This window comes from Perissodus microlepis, chromosome 15, assembly GCF_051167445.1.
Source record: "Perissodus microlepis isolate ML-2025 ecotype Zambia chromosome 15, ASM5116744v1, whole genome shotgun sequence".
In the NCBI taxonomy this organism is placed as follows: domain Eukaryota; kingdom Metazoa; phylum Chordata; class Actinopteri; order Cichliformes; family Cichlidae; genus Perissodus; species Perissodus microlepis.
In genome coordinates, this window is record NC_140475.1 from 13,438,586 (window position 1) to 13,455,870 (window position 17,285).

The 17,285-nt window shown below is 38.5% G+C and overlaps 1 protein-coding gene across 7 annotated transcripts in view; it reads left to right on the forward strand.

The window, feature by feature from the left end:
• LOC146371869 (rho-associated protein kinase 2-like) overlaps positions 1-16,625 on the forward strand; it is a 39,037-nt gene extending 22,412 nt beyond the window's left edge. The window contains exons 19-35 of one of the 7 annotated variants that reach the window (XM_084952905.1): positions 518-702; positions 1,162-1,231; positions 1,401-1,504; positions 2,032-2,218; positions 2,653-2,746; positions 2,995-3,080; positions 3,330-3,518; positions 4,587-4,752; positions 4,926-5,153; positions 5,757-5,824; positions 5,915-6,003; positions 6,935-7,013; positions 7,136-7,400; positions 7,960-8,230; positions 12,770-12,845; positions 12,984-13,245; positions 14,304-16,620. In XM_084952905.1, coding sequence (XP_084809031.1) covers positions 518-702; positions 1,162-1,231; positions 1,401-1,504; positions 2,032-2,218; positions 2,653-2,746; positions 2,995-3,080; positions 3,330-3,518; positions 4,587-4,752; positions 4,926-5,153; positions 5,757-5,824; positions 5,915-6,003; positions 6,935-7,013; positions 7,136-7,400; positions 7,960-8,230; positions 12,770-12,845; positions 12,984-13,245; positions 14,304-14,317 — 2,433 coding nt within the window. In that variant the 3' untranslated portion in view covers positions 14,318-16,620. Of the gene's footprint in view, positions 1-517; positions 703-1,161; positions 1,232-1,400; positions 1,505-2,031; positions 2,219-2,652; positions 2,747-2,994; positions 3,081-3,329; positions 3,519-4,586; positions 4,753-4,925; positions 5,154-5,756; positions 5,825-5,914; positions 6,004-6,934; positions 7,014-7,135; positions 7,401-7,959; positions 8,235-9,620; positions 11,269-12,769; positions 12,846-12,983 lie in introns of those variants that run through there. The other 6 variants (XM_084952904.1, XM_084952909.1, XM_084952906.1 and 3 more) reach the window with 6 other exon arrangements.
• Positions 16,626-17,285: the final 660 nt, after the last annotated feature.

The window sequence follows — 17,285 nt, forward strand, 5'->3', positions numbered from 1 at the left end:
ACCTGAACAGAATGGATAAAACTCAACAAAGTAGCAAATGAAGGAGAAAATCTGGTTCCATTGTGTGCAGTGATCATGACTACAACAAGGAAGGTGTGCCATGGAAAGAAATCGTGCCTTGCAATGCATTCAGTCGGTATTATCATCGTTATAGTATGTGTACTATGTATATAATCATCACACTGCTTGACGTAAACTTTCTAGACTGTTGAAATTTCACATTGTGCTTTTACTCACTGAAGAAAAATTCATTTGGGGGTAAAATCATATTCTGCACCTGGCCATGGCTTGGACTGAACAAAAAAAACATTATCACAGACTTAATATCTACATTCTGTGGTGATGAATGAGGAAAGCTAGGTGGGTGACCAACGGCCTCTTGTAATGAGCATTTGATTTTATTTTCAAGCATTTTGTACAAAGTGGTGCTCACTTGTTCTGAAGCTATACCCTCTGTGTCTAACCAGCTACTAGTAGGATTAACCACAGCTTTGCATCCCTGCTTGTGTCTTTACAGGTGTTGCACCTGACCTCACGTCTGGAGGAGGAGATGCACAAGCGGAGTATGAGCCAGAGTGAACTGAAGATGCAAAACCAGCAGGTGTCTGTGCTCCAGTCCTCTGAGAAACAGCTCAAACAGGAACTCAACCAACTGTTAGACATGAAGCAGATGCTGGAGAAACAGAACCAGGAACTACGGAGGTCAGACACATGTCCATATCCTGCATACTTGTTCATTTTAATTTCAGTATATACTGCAGCTGCCCTTAGGAAGTATTTAATAGCACATACAGTCTTCATACTACTTTTGACCCGTCTATATTGCAGAGGATTGTGCATCAAAATGCCCTGAAAAGCATGATGGCTCGCTTTATGCAGAATGCAACCACATGCAATTGCACAACTTGTTACTTTTAAAATACAGTGTACTTGAACATACTAAATCTTTTTCTGGCTAACTAAGTAGGTAGTATGAGTATTGGACTGCACCCATGATATCTAATTAGCATAATATGCATATACAAATATAGCAAGAGTATTAGTGACTTTTTAATGTTGTTGGCAAGTCTCATTCATTTCCTCTGATTTAAAGGCATTGCTTTGGCTCTGGTGTTCACTTGGCCTGCAGCAATGACTGACAGATTTCTGGTCCTGTTTCAGGGAAAAGCAGGAGGCTGATGGCCAGCTGAAGGAGCTGAAGGACCAACTGGAGGCACAGCACTGTTTCACAGTAACTCTTTCTTTTCTTTTCCTTTTTGTGCATGCTATCTGCAAACAGCAGTGACAGCCTACACTTCAGTTGTACATTTAAGTGAATTGGCTTTCCCTAGCTCCTCACACGTTTACTCTGTAAGTGTAATCTAAAAACTGATTGGGTCTACATGATTTCTTTATCAAAGACCCTTTACAAGACGCAGATCCGTGAGCTGACGGATGAGCGTGATGAGAAGAATAAGCTGTACGAAGAGGTGCAGCAGCAACTGGCAGAATACCAGGAAGAAAGGTAACTGTGGCTGCTGTGCTTTGATCAGCCGACTCTGCATTCAGTATAAAAACACTGTAAACACTTAATCACCAGATTAGTATGGAAATTGACATAAGCAGCAAAAAAACGAACCATTCAAACTTGCAGTTTTTAAAGTGGCAGTGGCAGTTAAATATGTGTATCTCAGCTCTACAAAATTCATTTTATCTGTACTTGAAGAATATAACAGTCTTCTCAGATTAGTGTCATTTCCCTTGTTCAAATTAATCTCAGCCAAACAGAAGGACACGACCTTTCACAGACTGAATGAAGCTGAACCAGATTAGCAGCTGTCCCAGATGCACTCGAGCCAAACATTATTGTGGACAAATAATGCTTTCAAATTCAGCAAAGACAAAAAAGTCCCAGAAATATCAGTGCATGGTAGCACTACAGGCTGTTGATTTTTAGGTAATAACAGCAGGGATCTTCCTGTCTTTCTAGGATTTATACAGCTCTGGTAATTAGTAAGATAATGGTAATTCATGCTCTCTTTCCCTCTGCAGGAAGTCACTGACAACCCGGCTGGAAGAAAGCTTGACCAAAGCAGACGCTGAGAAGTTGGCTCGTTCTGTCGTTGAGGAGCAGTTCTCCAATCTGGAGAAAGAAAAGATCATGAAGGAGCTAGAGATCAGCGACATGATGATGAGGCACCAGCAGGAGCTCAGCGATAAGGAGGCCACCATCAGCTCGGTAAGATCGGCTCCAGTTTTGTTTGTTCGAGCCAAAAAATGTTTGTTAGCTGTTTGGATGAAGTCCCTGCCTGCTGTTGCTACATTTTTTTGTAACTTATCACCTTCTCAGAAAATCTTGACACTTCTGTATACCACTGGTTGTAGCTAGAAACTCTGCAAGGTATCTTTAATGCCCTGGGAAATATTTAGTTATGTCAGTAGCAATTTACCCTCAAGACCATCATTTGTGCAACCACTGTAACAAAACATCATAAACTATTAAGAACAATAAGAGTCACTAATGTTTGGCTTGGCTTTGTTCCCTTTTATTCATTCTGGAAAGCTCAAAGTACATTTTGTTTTGAAATGAGTTAAAGTATTCTTGTCACCTGACTGCTATGCAGAGTATCCACTGATAACATCGCCTCACCTCTGCTCTATCCACCTTCACAGCTGGAAGAGTCCAATCGTACTCTGACGGTGGATGTAGCCAACCTGGCCAGTGAGAAGGAAGAACTCAACAACCAGCTGAAAGAAATGCAACAAAGTGAGCGTCACTCTTCTGTAATGAGCAACCGATAAAACTAATTTCTATCAAGAAGTCATTTCCTCCAAGTTATAGAATGTGTGTTAAAAGTTGGCATTATTTATGCAGATAAAGATGTAAAATTGTCAGAAAAGTAGCCACTGTTGTGTTTATCGAAAAACAGAGTATTTGTCCTGTAAATTGTTAACCAAATTTCTGAAACAGTGTGTTAAGAAACATGTATGAGTTTTGATTTGCTATTTTTATAGAACTCCAGAAAGCAAAAGATGAAGAGAACTTACTCAAAGAGTCCTTTGAAAAGCAGCTGTGGAACGAAAGAACGCTAAAAATTCAGGTGTGTGTCTGGGTGCCTGCACAGGTCTGGAAAGTCTGCTACACTTTATTTTTTGCATGCTACTCTTGTGTCACATCAGTTGTTAAGAGTAATTTTCTGCTACAGGGTTGTGTTGAACTCTGGGTAAAAGTCACTGAAACATATAACATATTGCTGCAGGCTTTCCTGTTGAATTTACCAGGCTTGTATTTATCATAAATAGATCTCTGTAAAAGTATATATTGCATGATTTATTTATTTTTCTCTCAGGCTGTGAACAAACTGGCTGAGGTGATGAACAGGAGGGAGAAGGTACGGGGAGGCCACCAAGGCACTGACACCGAGGTGCACAAGAAGGAGAAGGAGAACAGGAAACTGCAGCTGGAGCTGAAAGCAGAGAAGGAGAAATTCAGCACCGCCATCGTAAAATACCAGAACCAGCTGGCTGAAATGGAGGCGGTCAGTACGCCCACACTCCCAGAAAATAAATGCACGGCGTATAAGCAGATACATTTGCCAGAAAGAATCAGTGAGATACTGAGAGAGGCTGAATTTTGATTACCAATTAAAATTCTTACTGTAGAGAAGGAGACAGACAGACAGAGATACTGGGGGGGAAAAGACTTGGGATTTGCTAGAATTTCTCAATATTTAGTGTCAGCTAGAGATTTGGAGTGCTTTCTACAGGACCTGAGCTGAGAGTGCATAGAAGATGGATGAAGCTTTATTACTATCTATTGGTTTGTTTACTTTTGTTTAAAAGCCTCAAGTTTACTATTATTTCCCTCAGCATCTTGGTTTTTTTGAAGCCAGAAATGGCCATATTTGAATGAAAAGTGTTTGAGGGTTGGTAGGGATGGCCAATTCATAGTGGAAAATTCCCAAATAATACTTGGTGGATCACAGACTTCTTGGACAGTTTTGTTTTTGTTTTTTTGTTCAGTTAACCACACACACGGAGACCAAAATATTTGGCTGATTAATTGCATTTAAAATGCTTCCAAGGCTACCGACAGCCCCAAACACAGACAAGAGCTCCATTTAGTGACTTTGTGAGCAGTACTGTCAATCAGTGTTGATGGGTATTGTCGTCGGCAGCATGGACACCCAACTTTGTGAATACAGTAAGTCAAGAACGAGGTGATGTAGGACTTAAATTGATATCGTAAGTGCATCCACTAGGAGGCTGAGGAGTAGCACTGGTGGCCATTAGTGTATTTATTTTAAAACTGTGGAAGTTTAACTACTAATCTCTAATCATCTTTATTTCTGCTGGAAAGTTGGGCACTTTCATTCTGCAGATGGACTCTTTTCAAGTCAGCTTCAGGTGGCCATTCAAGGAATTGCAGCTTGATATGTTTTGGGTTTTTTTTTTTTTTACTTCATTTAAGATGCTATGAAATTGTATAGGGGAAAACGTTTCTCCATGTTTCTGTGTTTCTAATTATTTCCCCAATATTCTGCATTAGATTGATAATGCAGCAAGTGAGAAAGTGAGTTCAGCTAACAAGCTGTTTGTTTATTTAGCTGATGGCAGAAGAGAACCAGATGCGTCTAGATCTTCAGATGACGCTGGACAGTAAAGAGAGCGACATTGAGCAGCTGCGATCCCAGATCACATCCCTCAGCATTCACTCTCTGGACTCCACCAGCATCAGCAGTGGCAACGACTTAGATTTAGAAGGATACCCAGGTAGACCCTTCATCCTGCTGTCATCATCGCAAAGATTTGCTTTAACATTTATATTCAGGGCCCGAAAGCACTTCTTTATACCTTTCTTCCAGTCCTTTCTTTTTCCTCATTATGCCTCTTCCTTTTCATCCCTTTTATTTCACCTTAACTTCTCTCTTCATGGTCCGGTGCAGTGCGCATTACTCACTCTCACACCTCAGAATCAATGTCCTTCACCTACCAGCGCACACACAAATCCGTCTGCATCGACACTCGGCCAAACCTTCGCTCGGCTCACGCTCTCTTTGGCTCTGACTCTGAGGACGAAGAAGAGCATGATGGGCGTCAGGAGCGGGGCCAAACTCCCCTGGCCCTTACCTATGAACCGTCCTCTGAGCCTGAAACCGAACCTGAACCTAGAGGTGACCCTGCATGGCAGTTCAAAGCCAGGATGTGGATTGAAACTAGCAAAGCAATTTTTTGAAAGAGCTTTTTACAATATTTATCCATAAAATTATGGATGGGGGGTTCATTTTCTTCTCTAATTTGAGTGAGTTTGGAATGAAATAACTCCAAACCCTTGCCTGACACCGCGAACCTGTAGCTAATCCCTGTACAGTTTGGCTTTCTCTCTAATCCTTGCAATGCAAACACGCACAGCTTGATGCAGCACGGCTTTGCTGAAATTTATTCCACTACAAAAGATTTGGAGAGTGAAGTTGTGTGTGGATTTCTGCTAATAATTAAGTTACTTTCTTTCTTTTTATATCTCTACTATGCACATGTTATGTTTTGGAATTGCAGTTCCTTAGAAATCTTATAGTTCTCGCGTAATAGTCTCAAACTGGAGAATAGGACATCCTGTGCCTTGCCCTTTTGTATTACTGAGGAAGAATTTCCTTTCTTCTTAAAGAAAGTGCCACCAAAGCATGAGACTGTCAATATTTGCTTTTAAGTGATTCGCACAATTAAAGGTTTTTGTCTTTTGTATGTTAACACCTTCCTGTTTTTCCTCCACTCATTAGACTCCAGGCTGGAGGGCTGGATCTCACTTCCTTCCAAGAACACCAAGCGATTTGGTTGGGACAAAAAAGTAATGAATCCACCAATATTACTTGCATTTAAAAATATATATATTTTCCCCATATATTGTTATATTGTTTGTTTTCCATTTCCTTTACAGTATGTGGTCGTGAGCAGTAAGAAGATCCTGTTCTATAACAGCGAGGTGGATCGAGAGCAAGCTAACCCTTTCATGACCCTGGACCTTGAGTGAGTCATTAAAAGCACCTTTTAAACATGGAACACATTAGTAAATACAGTGGTCCCTCGTTCTAAAAACAACCCGCGATTATTATAGATGTTTTAAGGCTGTAAAACCTTTTTCAAGTCAGGTCTAGAGTTCTAGATCATCATAACTGTAACCTTTGTCAAATCTCACACTTTGGGAGAGCAGCACCAATCATTGTTAGCCAATAGTGCTTTGCAATATCATACTAAAATAAATATCTGAATCCCAAATAACTGAGATCATCTAAAATATAACACTGAATTTGACTCAGAACATGTTTTTTTTCTTTTGTTTGTCCAAATTTAAAAAAAAAAAAAATCATTTTACATTTTAAGTCACCATCTTTTCCATCAAATGCTCCACAGAGAGCATGGTGACTCACCGCAAAGTCAAAGCTGTGCAGATTTTTGGTGGAAAATAATTATAATTACCATAGAAAAAATCAGCTCAAATAAAGACCACAAAACTACTCAGAACTACACAGAGCAGGTGGAAGTCAACTGAAACTCAAAGGTTTGTGCTTTCAGAGGGTTAAATGCCACAGTTACAACACATCTCTCAATACTGTCCTACTTTATGCCACTTTACCTTAAAGAGATTTGGTTACCCCGATCCTGTAGTTGTCTGGAAGTTAAGGTAAAACTAAAAATGATGAATGTTGCCAGATGTTGGATTCATCCCTTGGGAATAATCAATCTTTGCAATGGCAAACAGCAACATGGGAATAAGCTAGAGCCAGTGTAAACAATGGGATTTGATAATAATGCAAGACAATAAAAACAACCAAAACTGATCTGTTGTTGCATTTCAAGTCTTCTTTTCTTTAATAAATTTGAATCACTCTATATAAAGTAGGTTTCTCATACTGGGTGGGCATTAGACTTAATTTCTGCATCTCTCTCACTCTTTCAGTAAGCTGTTTCATGTCCGGCCTGTAACTCAGACTGATGTGTACCGTGCAGATGTCAGAGAAATTCCAAGGATTTTCCAGGTAATGAGTTGAGACCGTCCCTGTTTCCTTCTCTTTATTTTCTTGCTTTCACGGACCTTCAAGACAAAACTTCCTCTGTAACTTTAAGTTTTAACTGCATTTGCCGCCTTCTGTCTCTCCAGATCCTATATGACAATGAAGGTGAGAGCAAGCGTGAGCAGGATGCTGGAGCTGAACCCACAAACTCTGGTGATCGCGCCTCATACATCAGCCACAAGGGCCACGAGTTCATCGTCACCCTCTACCATTTCCCATCCAACTGTGAGGTCTGCACCCGGCCTTTGTGGAACGTCTTCAAGCCTCCACCAGCACTCGAGTGTCGTCGCTGCCACACCAAGTTCCATAAAGACCACCTGGATAAAAAAGAAGTTATTATACCCTGCAAAGGTCAGCATGCTCACTCAGGATTTAACAGGAAACTTGATTTTTACGGTTGCACTAAAATTACCCAAGAATCTGTACATAGTACATGCATCTGGGTTCAAACATCTGGTTAACAAACAGCCCCAAAATATTAAAATTAATTGCTGTCAAAATTCAAAATAAAGAAAACGCACAAAAACACAAGATTAGAATGGCACCATCATGTAATAGATTTATGTATACATCATAGACTTGATATTGGGGTGGGGGAGGTGGGTGGGTCCAAAGCTGTTCTTTCTTGTTCTCGCACACATCAGGATATAATCCACCTCACACAGGCTGCCTGGGTGGAGTGCGCAACAGGCAGAAGACACTAGAGTGCAATCAGATATCACACAAAACTTAAATGGTTAAAGACCATTTAATGTCCCATCTACTGCATCCAATATTCACATTCTCACATGTCTACATGTCTAAAAAAGATCAAAGCTAAAGTGGATGTATGAAAAGCTGCAAAATCTAATCTTGGTCATAAAAAGGAAATATCTCTCTCTTAATCTTTTTTTTTAAATCTTATTAACAGTGAATTATGACATCTCCACGGCCAAAGAACTACTCCTCCTGACCAGCTCTCAGACGGAGCAGAAGCACTGGGTCAGTCACCTCCTTAAGCGCATCCCGAAACACCCGACACTGAGTCCTCCCCCTGTGGCACGCAATTCCCCTGAAAAAATACCCCATTCCTCTCCACAAGTATCCCCACGACCTTCGCCCAAGTCCTCTCCTCGCCTGTCCCATCGAGGCGCTGTAAAGATCCAATCCACCCGGCAGCAACCGTCATCGGGGAAGCCAAGGTGAGAAACCCACAAAAACAAGTTTGGAAATTTTACTTTATTCTTAACTATAAGCTTTAATTTTACATACTGTCTGGGGGTATCCCCTTCACAGTCATCTAGGAAAAATGTTTTTCATTTTTTATTATTATAATAATAAAACTGAGCATGTTTAAGAAACTTCACCAACATTGATGTTTTAAGAAACTAACAACAGAAGTATAAAAATGCCATTTGTTCAAATATTTATGCAATAAAAATAATATGAGCATTTGTAATTTAAATGAAATAAATATGCAGCAAATGCTGCTTGTTATTTTACTTGACTAATCTAGCACTCATCAGGAGATATTTTGTGTTTTGATTTGTGCTTTCTTGGCCTTATTCTCTTCTCACTTTCAATTGTCTGAACCTTTTCTGAGCTTTCGTTAGCATGAAAAATACCTTGTTTTTTTCCAAACTGTTTGATTATGATGAAAAATGCAGGTAAAGGTCTTAAACGCTGTTTCTTAACTACATTGTCTAGCTTCTGCATAGTTGAAACAAACCCAAAGCTCTGGCTGATGTACAATATTTTGCTTTAAACTGACTTCTGAATTAATCTGCATTAATGATGCAGCATTAATGCATCATTAATGCACAGCACTTCACCGAGCATCAGCAGTGACTTAACTGAGTAGAAAATGGCATCAAACCTTTTGTGGGACTAATTAACTGTATCTGTCTTGTTTTATGAGAACATTAATGCAGTTAGTAGTTTCAACTTTCAGCCACACCCTAACTTGCTTTTGTCCTTCAGCACTGGCCCCATGCTCCGTATCATCCTCCACTGACCCCCGATCTCTTCACCTCTGACCCCACCATTTCTAACGTCTCTCATGCTGGGAGACTGTAAGTAGCATAGCTTGGTGACCCTCTCCACCTGCATCGCTGCCGTGCCTATTAACCCACTCATCATAGAAAGCAGCGTAAAGTACCTGGTGAACCCCTAACCATCCCACTGGTGCCCCCTGGTGCACCCTTCTGACAGTGGCATGTGTTGTTTAGCATATTAACGCATCACTAAAGGCTGTCTGTTAAGGTACACAGCCATCCAGGACATCATAGTCTAAGGAGCTTGGAAAGAAAAGCGTTTGGACTTCTTTTCTTGAAGGCGTTTCGTCTCTCCCAATAGGACTCTCCCTTTTGAGAGTGTCCCTAAGGAAGGTCCTGATAGACACTTCCAATCAGGCTTAAAAATCTGGGCCTCTCCACCAATTGCTCTTAGAACTGAAGAAGCTTCTCGGATGAGAGGCGAAATGTCTTCAAGAAACTAAAGAAGTCCGGACACTTTTCTTTCCAAACTCCATAGATCACTAAAGGCTCTTTGACCACTAAAGGCTCCTTGAATGCCTCATACTTGATGTTTCAGACTGTTTGAGTTTGACCTCAAAGACTGGAGTTGGGCATTGGATGATGACGATAATCATGATGATGATGATGATATGTTCTTCTGAAGAAAGTTAAAGAGGAGGGACAGAGGGTAACTGGACCTCTGCATGAGATGTGTGGCTTTAACGTATTGAGGCATGCTTTTGTGTGCTTTCCAAGTTTACAGCTAAATGCAAGTCACCTCGCTGTTTAATCCCAAAGTTACAAAATGTTTCAGTTAATATCACCAAAAAGTAGAAATATTAGGGAAAATTCTGGTTCGACATGTTTGGAAGGAGTAAATCCATGAAATAATATAAAGTTTTTCTTTTAAGTCTTGCTTTTAAGATGACAAAAAGTGGCTAGTTAGCTTAGCTTAGCTTAGCATGAACCTCAGATTATTTCTTTTGAATGTCAGTTAATGTGCAAATCAGCAATTCTCATAATTTGTGGGATCAATATTTATTAGTAGGTTATATTCAAGTGAGACGGGTGCTAGTTGTTTGTCCCTGTTTCTTTCCTTTATACTAATTGCTATAGTTAGCCTAACCCCTTTTACAGTAGCCATTTTGACATGAAATAGCAAATAAACACAACTGTTGCTAATCACACTAATTGAGGCTCTTTAGCTTAAAAAGAATAGAAGTAAAGTGAGTAGTAACAGGTGTTTTCCTGCTGTTATATGTCTACGAATGGGCGTCTTCCCTGTAATATTAAACCATTTCTTCTACTTCTATTTTTCTTTGGGCAAACATGCACACTAATAAATATAACTGTGTCTGCCTGCTTTTTTCCCTGCATCTACACTTTCATTGTGTGGTTACTGGGTAGCTTCCTTGTTTATTAGTCTATGTGTGGATTTTGTGTGGGCGTGCCTTTGAAGTCCTGCCATACTGTTGGTAGCATACCAGGTTTTTCTCATCTTCTTTTTTGTATTTTCCTCTATCTTCACAGTTAACCCTGGCTAATATTTTCATCCGTGTGGAGTAATGGTGGTCTGGAAGCGGTGCCTACGTGTGTTATGTTTTTTCAGAGAAGACTGTCAAAAAAACACAAAAAGCCCTAAAAAAAAACACTAATACAGACAGAAAACTGGCTGACGTCATGAGAAAAAGGATTTATTTTTTGGTCATTTTAACAAAAGGAGAATCAGGACAGTCTTCCCATTACAGTGATTCATCCAGTGAAAAGATGCGACAATCTTCACGATTAAACTGCCCTATTTTCTTTTTTCTTTTTAGTCATCATAATTATGACAAGACTTTATTTTCTTTTTCTCTTTGCGTTTGTAAAAAGATTACGCATGTGTTTGAACATTTGTATATACGATAAATATCTATATCTGTGTATCGTAGCACATAACGTGAAGCTAATAGTATATATGATTGTTTTGTTTCTATGACCACATCACACACTATATATGGTTGTCCTGTAAATGTATTAAAACGGTTTTATGGCTTCTTTTTGAGTGGAAAATGAGCCTTTATAAGTACATCTGTTATAACATGCGAGAGAACAATGTGAACTCAACTGAAACAATGTTGTTGTTTTTTCTTGCGCTTCATGACAATTATTGATTGTTCATATATGTTTAAAATCCCATGTGTAGAATTTTTGGGGTGATACATTAAAAAAATGTAAAAAATCAAGACTTAAGCATTTCAATTAGTGCCTCTGGTGATCGTATTTGTTTGTTGTGCATGCCTATTATTTAAAAGTTTTTGAAATTTGTAGAGTGCATCTAAAGCATTGGTGATGTACAACTGCTGCCTGATCGGGTCTAAAAGGAAATAATTTATATCAATTAACGTGGTGTATGAAACAAAACGTGGAAACAAGGGCTAGTACGTGGTCTCTCAACCCATATCTAACATGTGACTGTTTTTGAGTTGTTAGTGTTAATATTAATGAATAAAGCAGTTTATTCTGTATTATATTGGTAAACAACAAAACAGTACCAAATAATTATGTTATACTACAGCTATGTATTTAAAGTGACCATTTGTATTTCACCAGTATAGGTCCGGCTTTGTCTCACTACAGTATGTGGTGGTGAGCAGTAAAAAGCTCCTGTTCTATGACACTGAGACACAAACCTTTTCATGACCCCGGACAATGAGTGAGTCATTAAAAGCAGCGTTCAAAAATGTTATGTTCATTGACTAAATGAGAAGTACTTTGTGTACCTCATGATGCAAAATACTGAACAAATGAAAATTCTAGCAAGGCTCAAAGGGAAAAGCTTTGGAATCTGCAAATGGGTTTTAATTTCCATAGGTTTTACACAAAAACATTCACAATCCATCCAGTACAGTTTTACCAAATGCAACTTTGTCTAAAATGTAGAGGATTATCCCAAATTTTAATTGTTTCTAGTTTTCAGACCTCAACATTGCAGGAAATACCCTTTTTTGTTTTTTTAAGGGTCCGCTTCTATCAACCAAAGCAGGTGAACCTGTCATCATCTTTTCCATCTTATGTAATACTCAACATGGAGCATGAAGAGTTATAGCAAAGTCAAAGCTGTGCAGGTTTTGGTGGAATATAATAGAAACTGCTGTAGATAAAATCTGCTGCAATAAAGGCCATGAAACTGCTTATAACTGCACAAAGTCGTTGGAAGATGAGTAATTTTTCACTTTCCCACAGGATAGTATATGATGTTCCCGTCTATGTATATGCACATTTTCCTCCTGTAACCCAAGAGTTACGCAACAGTTACTTGAATAGAAATATGATATGAACGCATGAATGTACGTTGCTCTTATATTTGTTGTAAAAGGAATCTGGGAAAATTACATCCATATAAAATGTTTTGTCCTTCAATTCATTCAAAATTTTGACCTTTCTCTAACATTTACTTCTGATTACTCTCATCTAGGAACTGTTTGGAAATTTTTGGTTTTAGTTAATCATGTTGGTTGTTGGGTTTCAATTCATATATATATAATGGATCAAATAAATCTAAACAGAAAGATGACGGCAAACAATTTATGATTCAGTTGGTAATGAAATAAATAATCTCAACTGACTTGATTTGCCAATTAATGGCATTTTCTTTACAATATTTTTAAATCATTCTATACCTAAAGTAAATATCTTGCTAGGTTAGCACTAAACTTAACTTCTCCATCTCTCTCTCTGTTTCAGTAAGCTGGTTCGTGTCAGATCTATAAGTCAAAGTGATGTGTACCGTGCAGATGTCAGAGAAATTCCAAAGATAAAGGTAATGAGTTGGGACCATCAATGCTTTCCTTTCTGTCATAGACTTTCAAGACTCATCAGCTATCCAATCTTCAGTTTACCCATCTGCTTCAAGTAAATCGTAAGTGTTGCATTTGCCTTCTTGTCTCCCCTGATCCAGTATAACAGTGAAGACGACATCAGGCGTGAACAGGATACTACATTGGAACCCGTGCCGCATGGCGATCGCGGCTCCTACATCAACCACAGGGGCCACGAGTTTATCCTCGCGCTCTATCATTTTCCGTCCAGCTGTGAGGTCTGCAGCCGGCCTTTGTGGGACTTCTTTAAGCCTCCGCCAGCGCTCGAATGCCGCTGCTGCCACGCCAAGTTCCACAAGGACCACCTGGATAAAAAAGAGAACGTTATTGTACCCTGCAAAGGTCAGCGTGCTCACTCAGGACTTCAGGGAGAGCTTAACTTAAACAAATAAAGATTCCTCTGGGATTTTTGAGTGATTTTTATGTACAACCTGAATTCCAAAAAAGTTGGGATGCTGAGTAAAATGTCAATAAAGACAGGATGCAATGATCTGCAAATCTCATGAGCCCATATTTTATTTACAATATAACAGAGAAAGTATATCAGATGTTTAAAATGAGGAATGTACTTTTTTTTTTTTTTTAGTTCATTTGATGGCAGAAATGGGTCTAAAAAAATCTTTGGATTGGAACATCTTTACAACTGTGTACCATCTCTTCTTTTAACAATAGTCTATAAATGTGGGAACTGAGATGCTGGACTTTTGGGAGAGGAATGTTGTCCCGTTCTATGTCTTCTTTTTTTATGTTTCATGATGTGTCAAATTTCCATTTGTTGGCTTGAACTGTAGTGTCTCGCTGAAATATGTGAGGCCTTTCCTGAAAAAGACGCCTTCTGGATGGGTATATATGCCTTTCGAGATCATGGCTGCACAATATTGATTTTTAGCTTTGTCCCTTGCGCACAGAGATTTCTCTGGATTTTCAGAATCCTTTGATGATATTATGTAATACAGAAGATGACATATTCAAAGTCTTACGCCATTGTCCTGAAATTATTCCATAATTTGTGAGTGGATTATTTTGCATCTCTGCCCATCTTTACTTCTGAGAAATGCCTGTCTAAGGTGCTCATTTTATGTTAATTGTTGCCAGCTAATCTAATTAGTTGTAAAATGCTTCTTTCTTTTACTTTTCCAGCCCTTTGTTGCAATGTTACATCAAAGTGAGCTAATATTTTTTTCATGTTAAGCATTTGATATCTTTTCTCTGTCCTGTTGGGAATAAAATAGGACTTTATGAGATTTGTCAATCCTTCCATTCTTTTTTTATTTACATCATACAGAATCCCAACTTTTGAGGAATTGGTCTTCACACATTTAGCTAGCAAATGTAGGTGTGGATTTTGTGTAAGCAACCTGGGATTTCTCATTTCCTTTCTTGTGTTTTTCTCTTCACAGTGAACCCTGGATAATATTTCCATTCATACGCAGTAATGGAAGCAGTGTCTACGTGTGTTGTTGCGAGTGACAAAATCCAAATACTAATGTGGACAGAAAACTGGTGTCATGACAACTGGGATTTCATTCGAGGAAAATGCATGATGTATCCTTCGTGATTAATTCTAATTTGCTTCCTGATCATTGTCATAGGCGTGTGTGTAAACATTTGTATACACATTAAAAGATCTCTCTTTGTATCATACCACACAAAGTGTTGCTGTACATCGCTGTATAAATCAGCACCACATCATCCAGTATATATGGTTGTCCTGTAGATTTATAAATACAGTTTTAAGTGGAAGGCTTTACGTTTTCATGAGCCTTTATAATTACAACTGTTATAACACATGCCAGAATAATCTAAACAATACAGAAACAATGTTTTTATCCCCATTTGTGATAATTATTGACAGTATGTTTAAAATCTCCAGGTGATGCATTAAAAGAAACCCTTTAATAACAATAACATAATACATTAACAGCATTTCAATGAGTAGCTCTGTTGATTTATGTTGTTCATTGATGTCCGTTATTAAAAACTATTCAGACTTACTTTGATATAGAAAGTGCGTCAGAAACAGTAGTGATGTACAGCTGCTATCTTGACCAGGTCTTTAAAAGTAAATCAATCAATTTCAAAGAAAAATGATTAAAAACAATAAGGTTTAGTATTTGATTTTTAAACCTTCATCTCACATTTGACTGTATACGAAATGATAGTGTGTAACTGGGAAAACACATTTTTTGCTTTTTTTTATTAAACTGCCGAACAGCACTAAAAAAAAAATAGTTGTTATAGTTGCACTGAAGCCATCTCTCCGTCAGTAGTATCACATCTGACTACAGCGTATTTTAAGAGACCATTTGAACTATACCAGAATAGGTCCGTCTTTATCTCACAAGTGCATGTGGAGTGAGTGGGCTCCACTGAAATAAATCTTTCAGAACAGCCTAAAGCCAACTGGCACTCATCATACATAATGTAATAGTTCATCATGTTGCCCAGATGCTAAAATCATTTTTCATACTTGCAGGTCTAATCCATTCTGTCTATCAGCTGTGTGACTGTTCTGGTTAAATTGCAAATGAATGAACCCTGCTGTACAGGCCACTGAGGTCTCAGGTGGCATGTAGCCTCCTCCTGGTGTTTTTCTTCTCTTTCTCGTCAGTGCGCAGTTAGTCTTTTAATTTTATTTTCAGTTTTTAATTTGCAATTCAAAAAAATGAATTCTTTTTGCCTAAAGCATTATGTAAAGTACTTGAGTTATTTATCCTACTTCACATTTCTCCTCCACTTTTTCAGATAAAATTTCTTTTTTGTGTTTTTTTTATGTTTTAACAGTTTTTTTAGTGACTCGTGAATTAAGTTTTTTTTTTGTTTTTTTTTTAATTGATTCATTTACTTTTGTAATTTGTGTGTGTTTTTGAACAATGGGTGGAAGAACATAAGTAAGCTTGCAATAGTCAATCAACTGGCAGGAGCACAGCATTCCTGGCTTTGACCTGACTTTGCTTTTTACTGCCTCTGCTCTTCCCTGTATATCTGCTTTATGAGGCTGGATTGTCAAGTGGACTGTTTTTCACACTCTAGCATTTATATAGATTTTTACACAAAACAACATTATTTCAAAATGTGACACTCCGAATTTGGCAACCTTACAAACTCTGGTAAACTCCAACCAAGTTATGCAGTACAGCGTCTGTGAATGCACAAGCAGGTGGGCTACAGCAGCAGCCTACATCAGGCGCCACACCTACAAACAGAAAACTGAGGTTGCAAATTAAACAAAACGTTGGAAAAATGTTCCCTGGTCTGATGAGTCTTTCTTTTCTAACATTTGGACAGAAGGGTCATAATTTGGAAGAATAGATTCATCCTGCTTTGTAGCAACACTTCAGACTGGTGATGGCGGTGTAATGGTGTGGAGGATATTTCTTTAGCACCAACTGAGCTGTTAGAATGGCCAGTCGCGGCTGGGTTCAAATAGGAGACTTGAGGCAGAGATGAGGTGCAGACCAACTACAGGTTTATTCACCAACATTAAAATACCAAACCATAACATGGCATAAAATAATGTAGCCCAGTGGTGGGACATGGTGCCAGCAACAGCCTCTGATGTAACTGACAGCCCTTTACAGACTGCTGCTAATTGGCCCTCAAGCCATACCATTATCTGGCGTTATGTAGTAACCATCTTATCGAATAACCCTTATTAATGCCAACCAATACTATGGATATAAGTACAATACGTAATTACAATTATTAAAGCAAATGTTTTCCTGCTTGATCTACCAACTACAATCTACAATAAAACTAATATGGCTATTAAACGCCCTCTAATATCACATGGTGCCACTGGGAATCATTAAAAAGGCACTCGGGATGCCTGGGGATGCTTTTGGCCTTTTGGCAATATCAAGAGAAAATGGATGTAAGACTATCCTGTCATCGCAGTATTAACTTAGGGTATACGTTGTCTCTCCTACTAATTAGGTTACACATCAGGTAAGTGTTAAAGTAATGTTTTCCACCAACTTAACCACAACTTAACTTTCCATACTAATTGAAATTCCTAGGCAGAAAATGACCAGTAGCACCTGGAAGACTGCCCAGTTAAAAAAACAAACAAAAAAAAAAACCCAAAGCCAAATAACCAATAAAAACATAACAAACTTTTTGTACAAGTCCCCTTTTAAAAAATAAACAGATAAACATATACAAGTGATTTTATTATTTAGGAATGAAGAAGACCTTCATTACATAAGCATCATTTAAACTCTACAGTATTGTTGTTCACATGTACATCCTTTTAACAGCACAGTGTTGTGCCATATCACAAAGCCCAAACTAGTTTAGTAATTAATACTTAGTATTTACTATTACTAGTGAAGCCTATGGGTAAGTTTAATAAGGAAGCGCTATAATCACACTTCTGGCTT